The sequence below is a fragment of the Momordica charantia genome (assembly GCF_013281855.1).
Source record: "Momordica charantia cultivar OHB3-1 chromosome 10 unlocalized genomic scaffold, Mcharantia_2.0 BLBB01000010.1, whole genome shotgun sequence".
NCBI classification, from domain to species: Eukaryota; Viridiplantae; Streptophyta; class Magnoliopsida; order Cucurbitales; family Cucurbitaceae; genus Momordica; species Momordica charantia.
Window position 1 is genome coordinate 22,403,404 of NW_028275158.1, and position 16,126 is coordinate 22,419,529.

General features: G+C 36.3%; 4 protein-coding genes and 1 long non-coding RNA gene across 5 annotated transcripts; 2 read left to right on the top strand and 3 right to left on the bottom strand.

Moving 5' to 3' along the window:
* Positions 1-493: 493 nt before the first annotated feature.
* Positions 494-4,277, bottom strand: LOC111014897 (uncharacterized). The gene is made up of 3 exons (XR_002601953.2): positions 4,138-4,277; positions 3,890-4,047; positions 494-777 (listed from the first exon to the last, which is right to left on the bottom strand). It is a non-coding gene; the product is annotated as an uncharacterized LOC111014897 (long non-coding RNA).
* On the top strand, positions 1,972-4,543 carry LOC111014896 (endoglucanase 1). Its single transcript, XM_022289760.2, has 7 exons — positions 1,972-2,175; positions 2,293-2,502; positions 2,606-2,806; positions 2,926-3,018; positions 3,106-3,267; positions 3,346-3,457; positions 3,908-4,543. Exons 1-7 carry the CDS (start codon positions 1,972-1,974, stop codon positions 4,396-4,398), a joined length of 1,473 nt encoding a protein of 490 aa, XP_022145452.1. The 3' UTR covers positions 4,399-4,543.
* A 2,086-nt stretch (positions 4,544-6,629) lies between these two features.
* Positions 6,630-8,383, top strand: LOC111014901 (Lung seven transmembrane receptor family protein). Its single transcript, XM_022289764.2, has one exon. It carries the CDS (start codon positions 6,781-6,783, stop codon positions 8,101-8,103), a length of 1,323 nt encoding a protein of 440 aa, XP_022145456.1. The 5' UTR covers positions 6,630-6,780; the 3' UTR covers positions 8,104-8,383.
* Positions 8,384-9,658: 1,275 nt separating this feature from the next.
* Positions 9,659-13,482, bottom strand: FHIT (FRAGILE HISTIDINE TRIAD). Its single transcript, XM_022289735.2, has 5 exons — positions 13,281-13,482; positions 13,068-13,178; positions 10,508-10,654; positions 10,042-10,140; positions 9,659-9,939 (listed from the first exon to the last, which is right to left on the bottom strand). Exons 1-5 carry the CDS (start codon positions 13,401-13,403, stop codon positions 9,823-9,825), a joined length of 597 nt encoding a protein of 198 aa, XP_022145427.1. The 5' UTR covers positions 13,404-13,482; the 3' UTR covers positions 9,659-9,822.
* Positions 13,483-14,094: 612 nt separating this feature from the next.
* On the bottom strand, positions 14,095-15,661 carry LOC111014754 (uncharacterized). The gene is made up of 3 exons (XM_022289564.2): positions 15,480-15,661; positions 14,953-15,389; positions 14,095-14,778 (listed from the first exon to the last, which is right to left on the bottom strand). The coding sequence occupies exons 1-3, from the start codon at positions 15,568-15,570 to the stop codon at positions 14,242-14,244; spliced, it is 1,065 nt and encodes a 354-aa protein (XP_022145256.1). The 5' UTR covers positions 15,571-15,661; the 3' UTR covers positions 14,095-14,241.
* Positions 15,662-16,126: the final 465 nt, after the last annotated feature.

Genomic DNA, 16,126 nt, shown 5'->3' on the forward strand with positions numbered 1-16,126 from the left:
CTTTCTTTTAAACCACAAGTCATAGCTTTCGAGGCTTTTTTTTTCTCTCTCTTTTGCTCTCTATTTGAATTTTTTCCAAGGTAAAGATTGTTATAATTATATAACCTAGCTTTTAATTTCCATATGATATGATAGTTCAAGATACGACTTTTTAAGTGAATAAAATTGAGGACTATATTGGTACTTGAGGGATCGAGCTCAGAGCCCGCCCAGCCTCCAGAATACTAATGGCCGAGCTCGAGATAAAGAGCTCCCATCTACAGGACAATGAAATAAACAAGCATCATTTGTATTCTCATAAACAACTAACTAAAGTTGAAATGTCTTTAATATCATCCACAATCAAGACCAAATCCATAAAAAAAGGCCTCCATCAATAGGAATGAAATAAACGAAGCATTCTGGTTTATGATTAAAAATCAATAGAATGAGCAAATAGCATTTGAGAATAAATTAACTAAAGCTCATGTGGCTTTAGTATCATCAAAAAAAATTGGAGCTAAATTCTGTCAAAATATCATACTCATCCTTTCAATAGGGTCCTTGATATGTGCAACATACATCGTAAAAGATCAAATGGACTTGACACCGTTATTGCACCTGCAATTAAATGGTCTTTATATTTTCTAGTACATAAATATATGAATAATGACCAACATTTACATTCGGCTCTATTCAAACTTTTATGTCCTAAAGTCTCGTGGAATTTGACCCATTTTTCCATTGAGTGGAAAGCACGAAGTAATTTTTAGCTGCTACTTAATATCAGCAATGGATCTGAAAAAGTATATAAAGATAAAGAAGAAAACTTAGATATGAATCGAAGACGAGTCTTGATATACTTGCACATAATACTTTTTTTGTTTTGGCGTGATAAACTAGGTAACTCCATGAAACAATTAAAAAGAGTTTATAATCTCATCCTTAAAAGGGTCAAAACTATATCATAAAATGTTCTTTCAACCAAGAAATTTAACAATTTTATTTATGAAGTGAGAAAGACAGGATAAAATTTTGAGGGTTGAGCGAATATCATGGAAAGATTATTGAGTAAATATGGTAAAGGATCAGTTTCGTAACATTTCATGTTTCTTGTTTTTCGATCAAGAAAAACATAATTGTGTTTAATAGGTGTTTCTTGAAACTTTTGAAACATTTATGAAAAGTGAGTAGTAGTATTAGAACTTGAAACAGATGGAAAAGTTTAGAGATATTTTTTTGTAATTTAGCCTAACTTTAAACATACAACATTGTGTAGGCCAAGACAATCTAGATTCCAAAGAATGTTCCTGTCCATCTTGACAGTAATGGTGCAGTTTTTGGGCCACAAATCACAAATACATCTCTATTTGTTTCTAGAGAATACAAATGTGTTAGTTAAAAATACTAATCTTGAAGATACATGTGAAAGCTGAGGATTACCCACTTGCCAATCACAAGATATGAAACTCAAAAGAGTGCATAATTTTACCCATAGAATTATGGGTGGCAAAAGAGTTTAGCTCATGTGAGCAGAGACTGAGTATATGCATGTAAAAATACCCACCCGTGACTTCTCTTTTTGCAATACAGCCAAATTCCTGTTGCTATATTTAATTCAGTATTCCCACTCCCACCTCATTTTTTGGCATCCAAAGTTCCCCCTTCTTCCACGTAAATTACGCCTCACTTTCTCCAATATTCAATACTATCAATACCCATATTTTCAATTCAATTCTTAGTTTTTTCTCCTCCCCCTCTGACTTTTCCATTCCTTTATCCAATCCAATCCCAACCGTAAAGTTCGTTTGTCCTCACCCTCCCCTCTTTAACTTCCAATTTGGCGCAGTTGATCCCGTGACCCAATTTCTCTCCAAACCAACAAACAAATTTCCTTCTCTTCTGCAGTCCTGCTTCTGCTTCCTCTCTATAAATACACCCGCACTTCATCTACTCCTTCACCATTCTGAGTGAGTGTTGTAACTTATAACAATGTCTTCTTCAATCACTTTTGCCCTCTACTTCATTTTGGCTTTCCTTGCCTTATCTTCCTCCGCTTTCACTTCTCAACATTACTCTACTGCTCTTCAGTATTCCATTCTCTTCTTTGAGGGACAGCGGTCCGGGAAGCTGCCCTCGAACCAACGTCTAACATGGAGGGCGGATTCTGCCTTATCAGATGGCTCCTCTTATCATGTGCTTGCTTCCCTTTTTCTCTTTGGTGTTCATTACTGCTATGAGTCTAATCTATTCAATAACTAGCTAACTCAGGCTCTAACTTAATGGGAATGTGAATATTAACTTATTTTCCAGGTTGACCTTGTTGGTGGCTACTATGACGCTGGGGATAATGTCAAGTTTGGCTTGCCAATGGCCTTTACAACTACATTGCTCGCTTGGAGTGTCATTGAGTTTGGTAACTCGATGGGGAGCGAGATTGAGAATGCAAGAGCAGCCGTTCGTTGGGGGTCGGATTATCTATTGAAGGCTGCCACAGCTGCCCCTGACACCTTATATGTTCAAGTGAGTAGTGTAGAGTGACCATATAACATATCATTAACTAAGCCAAATAAAAGAACTTTAATAAGAAAAAAAATGAGATAATATGACAACTTGTGGTGTGAAGGTGGGAGATCCAAACCTTGATCATAAATGCTGGGAAAGGCCTGAAGATATGGACACGCCGCGGACTGTGTATAAGATAACCACTCAAAATCCAGGCTCCGATGTAGCAGCAGAGACCGCAGCTGCACTCGCTGCAGCTTCCATTGTGTTCAACGCCTCCGACCCGTCTTATTCTTCCAAATTGCTCAACGCGGCCTTGAAAGTAAAACAGTCCCACTCCCTCCCACCTCATTTTTCTTTCCATTGGACATAGCTATTGCACCTCATTGTTCTCCAAGCAAAGTAAAAAAAAAAAAATAACTCCCATTTCTTGCAATGCAGGTGTTCAATCTTGCAGACAAGCATAGAGGTTCTTACAGCGACTCCCTCCACTCAGTGGTTTGTCCATTTTACTGTTCTTACTCAGGATTCAACGTAAGTTAAGAAGATCTTCACCCACTTGCTTGCTTTCTTTCTTTCTGAAATGTTGTTTTCTTGAGTTCATATGACCTCTATTATCAGGATGAGCTTCTATGGGGTGCCTCATGGATCTATAAAGCCTCAAAAAACAGCACACATTTGAACTATATCCAGTCCAATGGCCATATACTAGGAGCTGATGACGATGACTACACATTCAGCTGGGACGACAAACGCCCCGGAACAAAGATCCTTCTCTCCCAGGTTTTGTTTGTGCTCCCTTCTAAATAAAATTTAGTCCAAATTTTATCTCCTCAACTAAAGCTTGATGAGCTGCTACAGGATTTCTTAGAGAAAAATTCGGAGGAATTCCAAGTCTATAAAGCTCACTCAGACAATTACATATGCTCCCTAATTCCAGGAACTTCCAGTTTCGGTGGTCAATATACTCCTGGTTAGCAATAATTTAACTCTTTGTTTGAAAGTATAGGAATTATAAAAAGTTAAAATCTTTTTTTTATATCTAAACTTTCATGATTTTCTAATTTGGTCTTTAGAAGTTCAAAATGTCTATTTTAGCCTTTGAACTTTGGAAAAATAACCATTTGGTCAACTTTTAAAATGCCTATTCTATTTCTTAAACTTTTGAAAAATAACCACTTTGGTTCTTAGTATTACTTCCCCACCTAAAATTCACTCTCCCAACACATATACTTCTATTATCTAATCTAAAAATTCAGTGATAAAAATTGAAACAACCGTAAAGTTCAAATACCAAAATAGACAGTTCATCTCATCTACCAAAAAAGTTAAGAAAAATGCTGAAACTTCACGGACTAAGACGAAAAATACAAAAGAGACACCCATTATTGAAATGAAAACAAACCTGGAAACGAAATTGCAGGAGGACTGTTCTTCAAAGGAAGCGAGAGCAACCTGCAGTATGTAACATCAGCATCATTTCTGCTCGTAACATACGCCAAGTACCTGAGCTCCAATGGCGGATCCATCCGATGCGGGACTTCTAGGGTTTCGGCAGAGGACCTAATCGCGCAGGCAAAGAAGCAAGTGGATTACATATTGGGAGAGAATCCAGAGAGAATGTCTTACATGGTGGGATTCGGAGAACGATACCCTCAGCACATTCACCACAGAGGTTCCTCTCTGCCGTCCCTCCATGCGAGCCCTAATCGAGTTTCCTGCAATGAGGGATTCCGGTTCCTGTACTCTTCTTCGCCGAATCCGAATCTGCTGATCGGCGCCATTGTTGGTGGCCCTGATAATGGCGACAAGTTCTCTGACGATCGCAATAACTATCAGCAGTCGGAGCCTGCTACTTATATTAATGCCCCATTTGTCGGGGCCCTCGCATTTTTTGCAAAATCATCTAATTAATTTATTAATCTCCGCGGATAAGACACCCGTTAACTTATTTTGGGTCGAAATTCGAAAGTTAGCATGGATGTTGGACCAAAATGTCAGCTGTTCGAATCTTCGTATTATTGAACTATATATATATATATATGGAGAGGTTAGAGGACGTGAAGGATCAACCCGTCATGAAAAAACTAAATCTATTTATTGATGGATCCTAGATGAACTCTGTATACTTTTCTTATCTATCTATCAATCTAGTTAAATTTGCCACGTTTACTTATAGAATCAAAATGATAAGTAATTATAGTGAAAATCAATTTTTTTTTTCCTTTTTTAGTACAATTGGAATAGAAATGTTATTTTTATAAGTTTTCTAGAATCGAAATCATGAACATATTGATGTTGTTTACTAAAACGGTCTATAAATTGAAAAGGTGTGGAGCCCACAAAATAAGGAATTAGAGTGACATTGACAACGTTGTAGTAGATAAATTATATTACTTGAACAGCGATTCTCTTAGGTGAATTCCATCAATTTGTTCAATTCTTTCACTTTAGTAAACAGCGTTAAAGGAAATGAGAACTCCTTAAATTTTCAGTGGATGCTATTGTTTACTAGATTCAACGCTTCCAACAGATTTGTTTCATGTTGAAATTGAATGGACCAATTTGATTGATTAGAAAAAATTCATGTTTTGATTTCATCTACTAAAAAATTGAATATAGTTAGGTAACTCTTTAATCCTAATCCTAATCTTACCTGGTTGACTTGTCCAAATTAAATATTTTATTCAATTATTTATCACACTATGTCTATGCACCAAAAATTTATTTAATAGGAGTGTCAAAGTATTATTCCATTAATAATATTTTGCTTCTATATTTTTTTATTAAAATAATGATTTAGTCCCCGAATTTTAGCTCGTAATGATGCGGTCTCTATATTTGATATTTGTACAATTTAGTCATAAACTGTAGTATGTAATAATTTACTTTTGGTTGTATTAAGTTTGTAACGATTTAGTCTATATCATGAAAAATGTTGTTAAAATTTAATGATTTTTTTTTCTTTTTTTGCAAAGGTAAATAAATTAAACAAAGAAATAGAGGATCTTATAGCCCGAGATCAAGGTACAAAAAAAACTGCGTTCTTCTTATTGTTCAAATACTTATAAATGAATTTACCCATCCCATCAACTTAAACTTTTAGGTTGAGTGATAGTTTGTTAATTTTTAATATGGTATTAGAACAAGAGGTCCTGTATTCGAACTCATGCCTTTTTACTTCCAAATTGTTACCAATTTAAAAGTATAAGAATTAAATCATTACTTCAATGAAAATATAGGAATCAAAAGTATTTTTTAATTTAAGTAGTGCAAATTTTAACATGATTATGACAAAATTAGGAAAATTACGGGTAAGAATTAGTAATGACTGAGTAGTGCCACGTCAATTTCCCAATAGTGTACCATCTTATCTATCATGAAAATTAGTGGTAAGAATTAGTCCTGAAATATCATCAAATTTCATGAACTAGTATAAAACATTGATATTAATCTACTTCTTCTCTTAAGGTCGGAGATTCAAATCTCCATATTCTCACATCCGACTTACTAAAAAAAGATATTAAAGAGTAATATTGAATTTTAATTAATTACCTTCACACGTATAATGTTATATAAAGTATTAAAGGTAAAGTATAAATATCGAGGTGCAATTACAAATGGAGTCTATGAATTTTCAAATTCGTGTAATCTAATATGTTCTAAACTTTCAATAATGCATTTAATAGGTCATTAAAATTTAAAACACATTTTTTAAGCTTCATAATATTTGTAGTAAACATATACTTTATATTCATTAAATGGAGTCAATTTGAGCATAGCTCAATAAGTTAAAATATCTATCTTCAACAAAAAGGGTCATGAGTTCAAATTTCCACCTCAACGTATACTTAAAAAAAATATATGTATTCATTAAATGAAATTTAATCAAGTTTAAGATAAAAACTCCAACACTTATTAAAATTTTTGAAAATTTAGGAGGAAAATTGTTATAAAACTATCGTTTTAAAAAAACCGTGACAATTAAGGTAGAAATTTTCTCCAATTTTGCCCTTTTCTCTTTTTAAATATCTAATTTAATCTTAGACGCTATTCAAGAAGGAATTTTCTTCTTCTTCTTTTTTTTTTTTAAAAAGGGAATTTTCTTTTTTTCTTCCTTCAACACCAAGATTGGGTGAACTGTTAATTTCCATTTCCCGAAAAGACGAAAAAAAAAAAAAAAAAAACCCTCACGTTGATTTCTTGGACGATAAAAACCAGAGCGTTGAAGAACAGATCTGAGATAACGAGGGAATCCCGTCGTCTTCTTCTTCTTCTTCTTCTGCTCTCTCCGCCATGGCCATGGGTTTCTCCTCCATCTTCCTTCTCTTCATCTTCCTCTTCCTCTTCCTCTTTCCCTTATCATCTGTTGCAGAGATTCGATTCACCGACGTCCGCAACGACAATCGCCAAATCATCCCCTTCGACGTCTTCGGCTTCAGCCATGGCGGCCGCCTCGAGCTCAACGTCTCCCACATCTCACTCTCCGACTCCAATCCAGATCTCGACCTCTCCAAGGCCGGCTTCTTCCTCTGCACTCGCGACTCATGGCTTCACGTCATCCAGCAATTGGAGGAGGGTGAAATCTCCTGCGCTCTCCAATCCGACCTCGTCAAAGCCGTCTACACCTTCAATAAACTCGCCGGCCGTGACCGATTTGATGTTCTTTATTCCGAGACCGACGCCGATCAATACACTCTCGTCTTCGCCAACTGCCTCCTGCAACTTCAGGTTTCCATGGATGTTCGATCCGCCATGTACAACCTCGAACCCAAGACCGGCCGCCGGGACTATCTCTCCGCCGGGAAGACCGTCCTCCCCAGGATTTACTTCCTCCTTTCCTTGATTTATTTCACTCTTGCCGTTGTTTGGATCTACGTTCTTTACAAGAAGCGATTGACGGTTTACGGAATTCATTTCTTTATGCTTGCCGTTGTGGTCTTGAAGGCTCTCAACCTTCTCTGCGAGGCGGAGGACAAGTCGTACATTAAGCGCACCGGCAGCGCCCATGGCTGGGATGTACTCTTCTACATATTCAGTTTCTTAAAGGGCATCACGTTGTTCACTTTGATCGTCTTGATCGGGACTGGTTGGTCTTTCTTGAAGCCTTATTTGCAGGACAAGGAGAAGAAGGTGTTGATGGTTGTGATCCCGCTTCAGGTGGTGGCCAACATTGCTCAGGTTGTGATTGATGAAACTGGGCCTTTTGAGCAAGATTGGGTCACTTGGAAGCAGGTGTTCTTGCTTGTCGATGTCATCTGCTGCTGTGCGGTTCTATTCCCGATTGTTTGGTCGATCAAGAACTTGCGGGAGGCCGCCCGAACCGACGGGAAAGCGGCTGTGAATCTGATGAAATTGACCCTTTTTAGACAGTATTACATTGTGGTTATATGCTACATCTACTTCACCAGGGTTGTAGTTTATGCACTGGAGACGATTACTTCATATCGGTATCTTTGGACCAGTGTGGTGGCTGGGGAATTGGCAACTCTTGCATTCTACGCATTCACTGGTTACAAGTTCAAGCCTGAGGCCCATAATCCCTATTTTGTAGTTGATGATGAGGAGGAGGAGGCAGCTGCTGAGGCACTGAAGCTTGAAGACGAGTTTGAATTGTGATCAAGTAGAAGAAGAAGAGGGGTGCTGTGCTGCAATGTGTTCTGTTGATTGTGAGTTTTTTGAGGTAGAAAAATTCTCCTTCTCAGTTTAAAATATATGTGGCTTTTTTGTTTTCCCAATCTGGCAATTACAGGCATGGCATGTTGTTTTTTTGATATTTTGTAATTTCCATCTCTCTAAGTCTGTAGAATAACATATCAATGTCTGTGATTTGGATAGCGTGTACACATACTGACCATAACGCATAGTTGTATCTTTTATGAGTAATTCTTGTTGTTCATTTTTTGCTCCTCATGGCTCAGGAATTTGTGTTTTCCCCTTGTGAGTTAGAATAATTCTCTGAGTTTTCTGTTTTCTGATATCCTATCCAATTACTTGTGTGGGCATTGAGGTTTTTTCTTTTGGTGGCATTTGCTATGACAAAAACCAATACATGGCACGGATTCACGACTCTTTTTTGGCTAAAATTGTGAAGCTTAGAGGTCTGAATCTCCACCCCACTTATTGTTAGAACTAAAGAACCACTTTTTGGATTCAGATCTTTGGTTTTTACTGACTCTGAGTTTCAAATTTACTGGATATATGATGCATGATAGTAGAGAACTAATGGATGGGAAGGAAATTTGCAGGGTTAATAGTAGGCAAATGATCCAGTAGAAATCATGGCAGAGTGTTCATATTTTGATAATTATTTGAGAGGTTTAACTAATATGGGTGTGATGTTTGCTTTTAAGTGACTTACAAATGTGGAATGAATTTAGCAAAGTCGTTGCCCCATGAACAATGTCAAGAGTTCATTGGTGTGATAAAAATATAATATATGATAGATAGTTATATCATATTTTACTTTCCATAGCTATTAGATTACAGATTTAAATTCTTCATCATTGCCTCATGCTTAGATTTGAAATTAGTGTCAAATCAAGAATTTAGAAAGAAACAATAACATGAGCAATGTAATCACCAAATTTTTTAGTACTAAAAATTCTTATAATAATAATAGCTTGTCTAGGAGTATTGTGCAAATTAAATACCTGTCTTCAAAATTTAAATACTGTTCAATAGTTAATTTACATTTATTTCAACTATACATTGTTCAGTTTGATCTTTGCACTTTCAAATCATCCATTTTGAGTTGTTCAGTTTGATCTTTGCACTTTCAAATCATCCATTTTGATTTCTATACATTACATTCACAGTTGTTCAGTTTGATTTTTGCACTTTCAAATATATTTTGATCATACTTTTTTACATTTGTCCATTCACTTTGAAGTTCTCCCAATTGAAACATTCAACGAATACGATCGTCATTAGTCATAAAATTAGCATTACACTTGGTCACTTTAATTTCTTGAAATATAGCAAAAAATTTATATTAAAGAATTTCTATTGTGTATAAAATTTGTATTAAAATTTTACGATTAGAGACTAAATTGGTCACCTTTTAAAGGTAGAGGGACCAAAATGAATATTTTGATAGTACAATAACTAAAATGAATAAAAATTGAAAATAAAAAACCAAAATAAACCGAAGTCAAAAGTGGAATCACCAAAATAACATTTAAACCTAAATATAAATATATAATCATATTAAAAGTCAGTTCGTTACACGTTCTTAGTAGTTTATGTTGTCATAAATTACAACAGAATAGTTCGAAAATACTGAAGATATTGCAAAAGCAAAAATAATATAAAATCAGAATTAGAAGCACAGGAAAGTTACAAGAAAAGCTTTCTGTATTCACCTGCCTCTTGAGCCATCTCCTCTAGGCCTCTATCTTTCCTCTCCTTGTCCAAATCAAGGTGTTGCTTCAATTCCTTCTCCTTCTCATCAAGCTAATACCACCAACAACCAAAAACTCAGTTTCATCAGTTCAGTTCTATCAAAACTCATAAAAGTAGGTGAAACATAACATAAAAATGGATTCATCATCTTACAGCATCATAAATCTCATCATTCTTCTCAAAGTCACCACCCTTCCTTGGGAGAATATGAATGTGAACATGAGGTACAGTTTGTCCTGCTTGGGGCCCATCCTACAACACAATATCACCCTCTACTCAGTTTGTCCTGAAGAATATGAATCGTTGAAAAAAGTGCTTTCAAGTATTTTTACAATTTCCCAACACTTCAAAATTTTGAAGACTGCTCTTTCTTTGTCTAAAAGCACGTTTCACCCTCCCAAAACCAATCTCGAATCCACCCTAAAGCTATTAAAACTTATTTCTTGCACCACTATACATAGGGCATCCAAGATATCAGAAAGATGAAAGACATGGCAAGGATCCAGACAGACAAAAGGTCACCCAGCTGAGTAAGCTCCAAAAGAAAAATGTAACAGCAATAACAAAGGAATTCATATCTGAAAGAAATCTTCATGTACATATCTACGAAGTAGCTTACTTGAATTGCAAGTGTGAGTGATGAAGCATCATGGTACAACTCAAGTTGACGACCAACCCGCTGAGCAGCCAGCCATAGATCACAAGTCTCGTCAGCAGTGAGATCGGCAAAGCGCTGAACTTCACGCTTTGGGCAGACAAGCACGTGTACAAAATGTTAAGTTGAACAAGATTCGAGAGTTGAACAAATTGAGTTATAATTTCACATGTAATCCAATGAGAACGTAACTTATCAAAGACATTCAGAGGAATCTTGGCAGGAATCCATTATAGAAGCACAAAATTTGCAAATGCTTCTTAATCCTATCTATTTTTACAGATATATAAACAAAACGAATAGTTGGACGCCTTGCTAAAAATCCCACCAACAAAATTCTTATATCCATCCATATAAATGCATCTAACAATTATATTGGCATGTCCTATCCAAAAGAAAAAAAAAACAATTATTTTGGCATGAATGTCTTTTCCAATCAAAGTATCTGAAGTCACTTCATAAAGTAAACGTGTTAAGCTTTACACTAATAAATAAGGACAATCAAATGTGGGATGCCAGATTTTGAGCTATAACCATCCTGGCCTTTAAAAAGATGGAATGAAAATAAGAGACCCTGCTCGTGCTCATTATTCTGAAAGATGCGTATAGAAACAAATTTTAAGGGTAATATTGAGAAAAGATAATTCATGACAGCATGAGTTAGAAATAAAATCAGCATAATCGTTGAAGGGTCGGGATGAAATTTTTATATTTAAGAGGCTCTCTTCTAGAATATATACAAGCACCTCTCCTAGTATTTTCCAGTAAATCTTGCATCAAAAAGGATATGACCTGCAAAGCCAAAATAATCAATCAAACAAGAGTAAGCAGAAGAATCTTGAACGTTGAATATAAGAATAAAATTAAACAGCTGCAGTTCAACAAAGAGAAAAGCTCTTGCTATAGAACACTGCATAAAGAAGTCTTTTATATAAGATGGTTATACAAAATTCATCATCCCACTTTGATCGTCTAAAATTGACAGCCAAGCCAGCTTAATGCATAGATACATTTAAAGTTTTTGCATAAAGGAGACATTTGTGCCTCCAGATACTGAGACCATACCATGATAGAATCTCATGACCAACCAGAAATGAGAAGTGAAAAAGGTTTGTTATCGAGGAGAATTAACACCAGTCCTGAATTTAGAGCTTACAAGGAGAAGAGATAGAAGAATGGGCTGAAACCTTCAACAGTTCTGAATGGAGTTATCCCTACTCAAAATAAAGACAGATTGGTGGTACGGTTGATAGATAATTCTGGACATTATTTTTGTAAACCTGGCCTCTCCCTCTAAATGACTCCTTTTCAACGCTTGATAATCTCTCACAAATCTCATATGGGAAGAGAGAATCTTGAAAAGGATTTAATATTTCATCTGGCCTTCTCAAAAGTCGTCTCTTATCTATTGCTAGGTGGCCCATAGATCTTAGAGACCCAGCACGCCTCTTCAGCTTTCAAAATAAATTTAACTGAAAGAGAAAATCCCAGGAAGAGTTTCCACAAACTTAATTTTCTTTTCATCTATAGAATAAGAATCCCTCTTGATCTCCCAAAGCTTTTCATTCCATCCCACCTAAAACACTTCCAGCTATGTTTTTTTTTATCTCTTGACATAGCTTTTCTCTTGGAATTCAGAGAAACAATAAGTTGTGGTTGAATCCACTATTTAATCTAAATATATTTTCAGAGCACCAATTGCAGATCAACTAATATGGATACATTAATTATTTGATGCTTTGGAATTTATAAGAAGAGGAGCCTACAAAATATTGCTATGATAGTAACAACTCTACCATCTCGTTGCCTCCAACCCTATATATCATGGTACAACAGAACAAATTAAAGTCAAATTTCATTACTGGAGGAAGCAAAGAAAGAAGGTGAGATCAAGCTCTCATTGCAGTTTAGAATCACAACTAGCTGACATTCTCAGAAAAGCTGTTATAAAGGCAATTTGCATTTTGGTACAACAAGTTGGGTTTGAGAAAGCAAAATTGAGGTTTTAACTATCGCCTATTTGATGTCTATCATTTATTTACGTAACTATATGAGCAAACAAACTTATCAGTAAAGCTAAAGCCTTAAACAATTGATGCCTCTTGTGTCTTGCAAAAAGATAGTTCAATTGCCTGCATCATGACCTACCTAAAGTATAATATTTCCCCAACTCTCGAGGATTTAGATTGGACTGAATACTGCAACCCATCATAAGACCAATTCCATCTATTTAACTTCATGAACTAATTTTTGTGGGGGGACAACTGATGCAGCAGTTCATTAAATTGTATCAAAAGGAGCTCAAAACCAAAAATAAGTAGTTTAATTGTGGTAAGGCATTTAAATCCTCCTTCAACCTTACTCAGAAAACCTTTCTACTGCACTCCATCCACAAACCCGTACATTGCCGATATTAACCCACCTCCAAAGAAAAACTGCCCTACTTTTAGGAACCCTACCACCCCAAATAATCGCAGTTCATAGAATAGAGGGAAGGGAAGTAAAGAGAGGTAAATAGTAGTGTACCAGGAAGAAGCGGGCGGAGGTTGACCATGGCGTAAGAGAGAGTGGTGGAGAAGAATACTTCCTTCGGATGAATCTTGTATCGCCCAAAGGTGTAGTGGTCGGACGCCATCTGCGATCAATGGAAATGAAGGGTGTGAGTAGATGTGATGAATTGGAAAGGGAAATTTGTGAGTTGTGATAGTGATTAGCGAAGAAGAAGAAGAAGAATTACCTTGGCGAATGAATGCGTTGGGGAAGAAGAGATGGAAAGAAACCCTAGTTTTGATGGAGCAAAATTCGAGAAACAGGAACTGGCGATTGAAATTGAAACTGATGCTTGAAAACGAAACAGCATAATTTTTCAGCGAAGGGTTCAAATGAACAGTAATTGGAAAATGCCTTTATCGAAAATCAGCATTGTTCTTCTTCCCAAAAGGAAGGGATTTTTGTCTTATTTCCTTCATTTTTTTTAACTCGTTTTCTAAATTTATAATTTTATTCGTTGAAATTTTTGAAATGTAGCATACCAAATTTATTTAAATACTATTTTGATTTCTATATTTTTTGTTTTAATTTATTTTTAGTTCATGTACGTTTAAAATTTTTTTAGTTATCATACTTTTAATTAATCGAAAAATAGATGACCAATCTTGCATCGTCATCGTTAAACATTGGACAATTAAGAGAAGACAAAAACAGATATTTATGGCAAAAAAACATATAGAAAAAAAGTAATAATAATGAGCTAGTCAGTTTTTAATGATAATGAACAAATTCGATCAAATTTCCCGATCAAATTTATTTGAGAGGGAATTGCAAAAATAACATAGTTTTTGGTTTAAGATTGTAAAAAAAATAATATAATTTGCAAACTTCTGATTTTTGTGTCATGTTTTAAGAAAATAAAAACTGCAGATCATATCTTACAGCAAAAGCTAATAGTTAGAATTCAATTTGGTGCAATGAATTTGTTTATAAAATTTCTTAATGATGTTGATGACGATCGTCCTTTATTTTTTTTTAATTTCACTTACGAATATAAAAAATTAAAAGAAAAAACAGAATTTCTAATTGAACAAGGAAAAAATGTCAATCAACCAACAAAACAGGAACCTCACAACCACCACCAATGACCAAATGCTGTTGTCAAGAAAGACAACATTACAAATTTTGATTGAAGAAACTCAGAATCTTCAGCTTTCTTCTTCTTCCTCCTCTGATGGAAACCTCAAGTGCTTCCCTTTCGGCGTCGGGAACCCCTTCAACCGCACGATGCTCGGCGAAACCCCGCCGCTGCTCTCGTCGCTGACTTCCTCAATCAGTTCATCGTCGGTATCGTACACGAACCTCGTATGTTTCCCAGCAAATTCCGCTGCTTTCCCATTCTCATTCACGCTTATTCTACTCAATCCTCGGCACAATTCATCTAAACCATCATCGCCATCGTCGTCATCATCATTGTCATTTTCCTCTTCATTCTCTTCTCCATCTTCTTCGTCATCTTCGATCATATCTTCTTCTTCATCTTCGCCATTGTGGCTTGCATTCACTTGGATAGACCAGAGAGAAGAGTTGTCGTCGTCTCGAGACGGCGATGACTTCTCTTGACGGGTGAGAACAGAGGAGCAATCTGATAAGGCAGCATCATCATTTGTCTCTGATTTTTCAGAGAAATCTAGTAGTAGAGACCTAGTAATCTGGCTTTCTTCTTGTTTCTTATCGCCTAGCACCTACGAACGAACAAGCATATGAATAAAAGATTAAATTTCTCTCGGCTGAAACTTTGGATTTCAGAGGTATTTATCGTAGCAAAACAGAGTCGAAACCGATATAAATTCAAATTCTTGTAATGGCATTTCCTCTCGACGTAAATAAAAGAAAGATTGTGTCATTTGAACTCAAACCTGAGAAATCAGCTCTTCTTCAACAATGGGAATATCTATTGCCGAACTGCTTAGATTTCCATCAATCGACATATTCAAGATCTGCGGCGTGTTTGCCGGAGTCGGGGCGAGAAGTCCCGCCGGCGATTGAAGATGAACAAACGGCCGGCTTTCCAATGAAAGCTTGGAAATTTCAGCTTCTTCTTCCACCTTCTGCAGAAGGGTCTTCACTTGGCCTCTCAGTAAGGCCTCCCCTGAACCAGGCGTCATCATCTTGGGCCGGCCGCTCCTCTGTTTCGCAATGGAAGATATTGGCGTCGTCAAGTTCCCCGACGCCAACCCGACAATCGGAGAGTCGTTGGTTATGTCGATAAGCGCCAATCGATCTTGCCCCTTTGCCAAATCTTGGGGATTCCGACTCCTCGGCCGGGATTTCGACGCGCCATTGTTGTCGCCGTCTTTGAAAAGAAACGAAACCCATTTAAGAAACTTCTAAAGAAAACAAAACAAAAAAGAAGACGACGAAGAATAAGAGAAACGGCTCTTACTTAAGACGGAGTTGTTGTTGTTGTTGACGGAAGTTGCAGCGGCGAGAGTCTGAGATCGGGTGACGCGCCTGATTGACGACGGAGTTTCCATCGGAAGCTATGGAATTTGATCGGAGAATTGGGAATCCGGAGGAAAAAGCAAAAGGAGCAGAGAAATTCAAATGGCTGAAGGAAGAAAGTGAGCGATGGAAAAGGGGAAAATGAGAGGGGTTTATAAAGGGGTACGGGGAACGGAGTTTCAAATGAAAATATGACCGTTGGAGCGTCCAGAGTAGCACGTTTCAAAAACTAGCCGTTGGGGTTTCTATAAAAAATAATATATTTATTTATTCCACGGTGCAGGCTTCCGGTTCTGGTGGTATTTTTTTGGGGCAGTTTGGTGATTTGAGGAAATTACTGGGCTTCTAAGATGATATAAGTGGAATTATTATTATTATGGTTTATAAAAGCAAAAGGAATTTTAATTACAAATTATTTTTAAAATTAGTTTCCAAGAGAGAGAGAATTAACTTTTACCTCTAAATTTATCGAAGTGTCCATTTATATTTTAAACTTTGATGTGGGTCAAATTGCAGCTTAAATTTAGATAAACATTGCAATTTATATCTTATCTTAAACTTTAAAAAGTGTTTCAATCTTTATCTTAA

Excerpts from the sequence above, each read along its gene's own strand:
- LOC111014896 (XM_022289760.2), top strand. The coding sequence starts at position 1,972 with ATGTCTTCTTCAATCACTTTTGCCCTCTACTTCATTTTGGCTTTCCTT. Across the intron at positions 2,176-2,292 it reads CAGATGGCTCCTCTTATCAT|GTTGACCTTGTTGGTGGCTA; the intron begins GTGCTTGCTTCC and ends CTTATTTTCCAG. Across the intron at positions 3,268-3,345 it reads CAAAGATCCTTCTCTCCCAG|GATTTCTTAGAGAAAAATTC; the intron begins GTTTTGTTTGTG and ends GAGCTGCTACAG.
- LOC111014901 (XM_022289764.2), top strand. The coding sequence starts at position 6,781 with ATGGCCATGGGTTTCTCCTCCATCTTCCTTCTCTTCATCTTCCTCTTC.
- FHIT (XM_022289735.2), bottom strand. The coding sequence starts at position 13,403 with ATGCTGTTTCGTTTTCAAGCATCAGTTTCAATTTCAATCGCCAGTTCC. Across the intron at positions 13,179-13,280 it reads CAACGCATTCATTCGCCAAG|ATGGCGTCCGACCACTACAC; the intron begins GTAATTCTTCTT and ends CATTGATCGCAG. Across the intron at positions 10,655-13,067 it reads TCCGCCCGCTTCTTCCTGGT|CACGTGCTTGTCTGCCCAAA; the intron begins ACACTACTATTT and ends TAACATTTTGTA.
- LOC111014754 (XM_022289564.2), bottom strand. The coding sequence starts at position 15,570 with ATGGAAACTCCGTCGTCAATCAGGCGCGTCACCCGATCTCAGACTCTC. Across the intron at positions 15,390-15,479 it reads CAACAACAACTCCGTCTTAA|ACGGCGACAACAATGGCGCG; the intron begins GTAAGAGCCGTT and ends TTCTTTTCAAAG. Across the intron at positions 14,779-14,952 it reads AAGAAGAGCTGATTTCTCAG|GTGCTAGGCGATAAGAAACA; the intron begins GTTTGAGTTCAA and ends GTTCGTTCGTAG.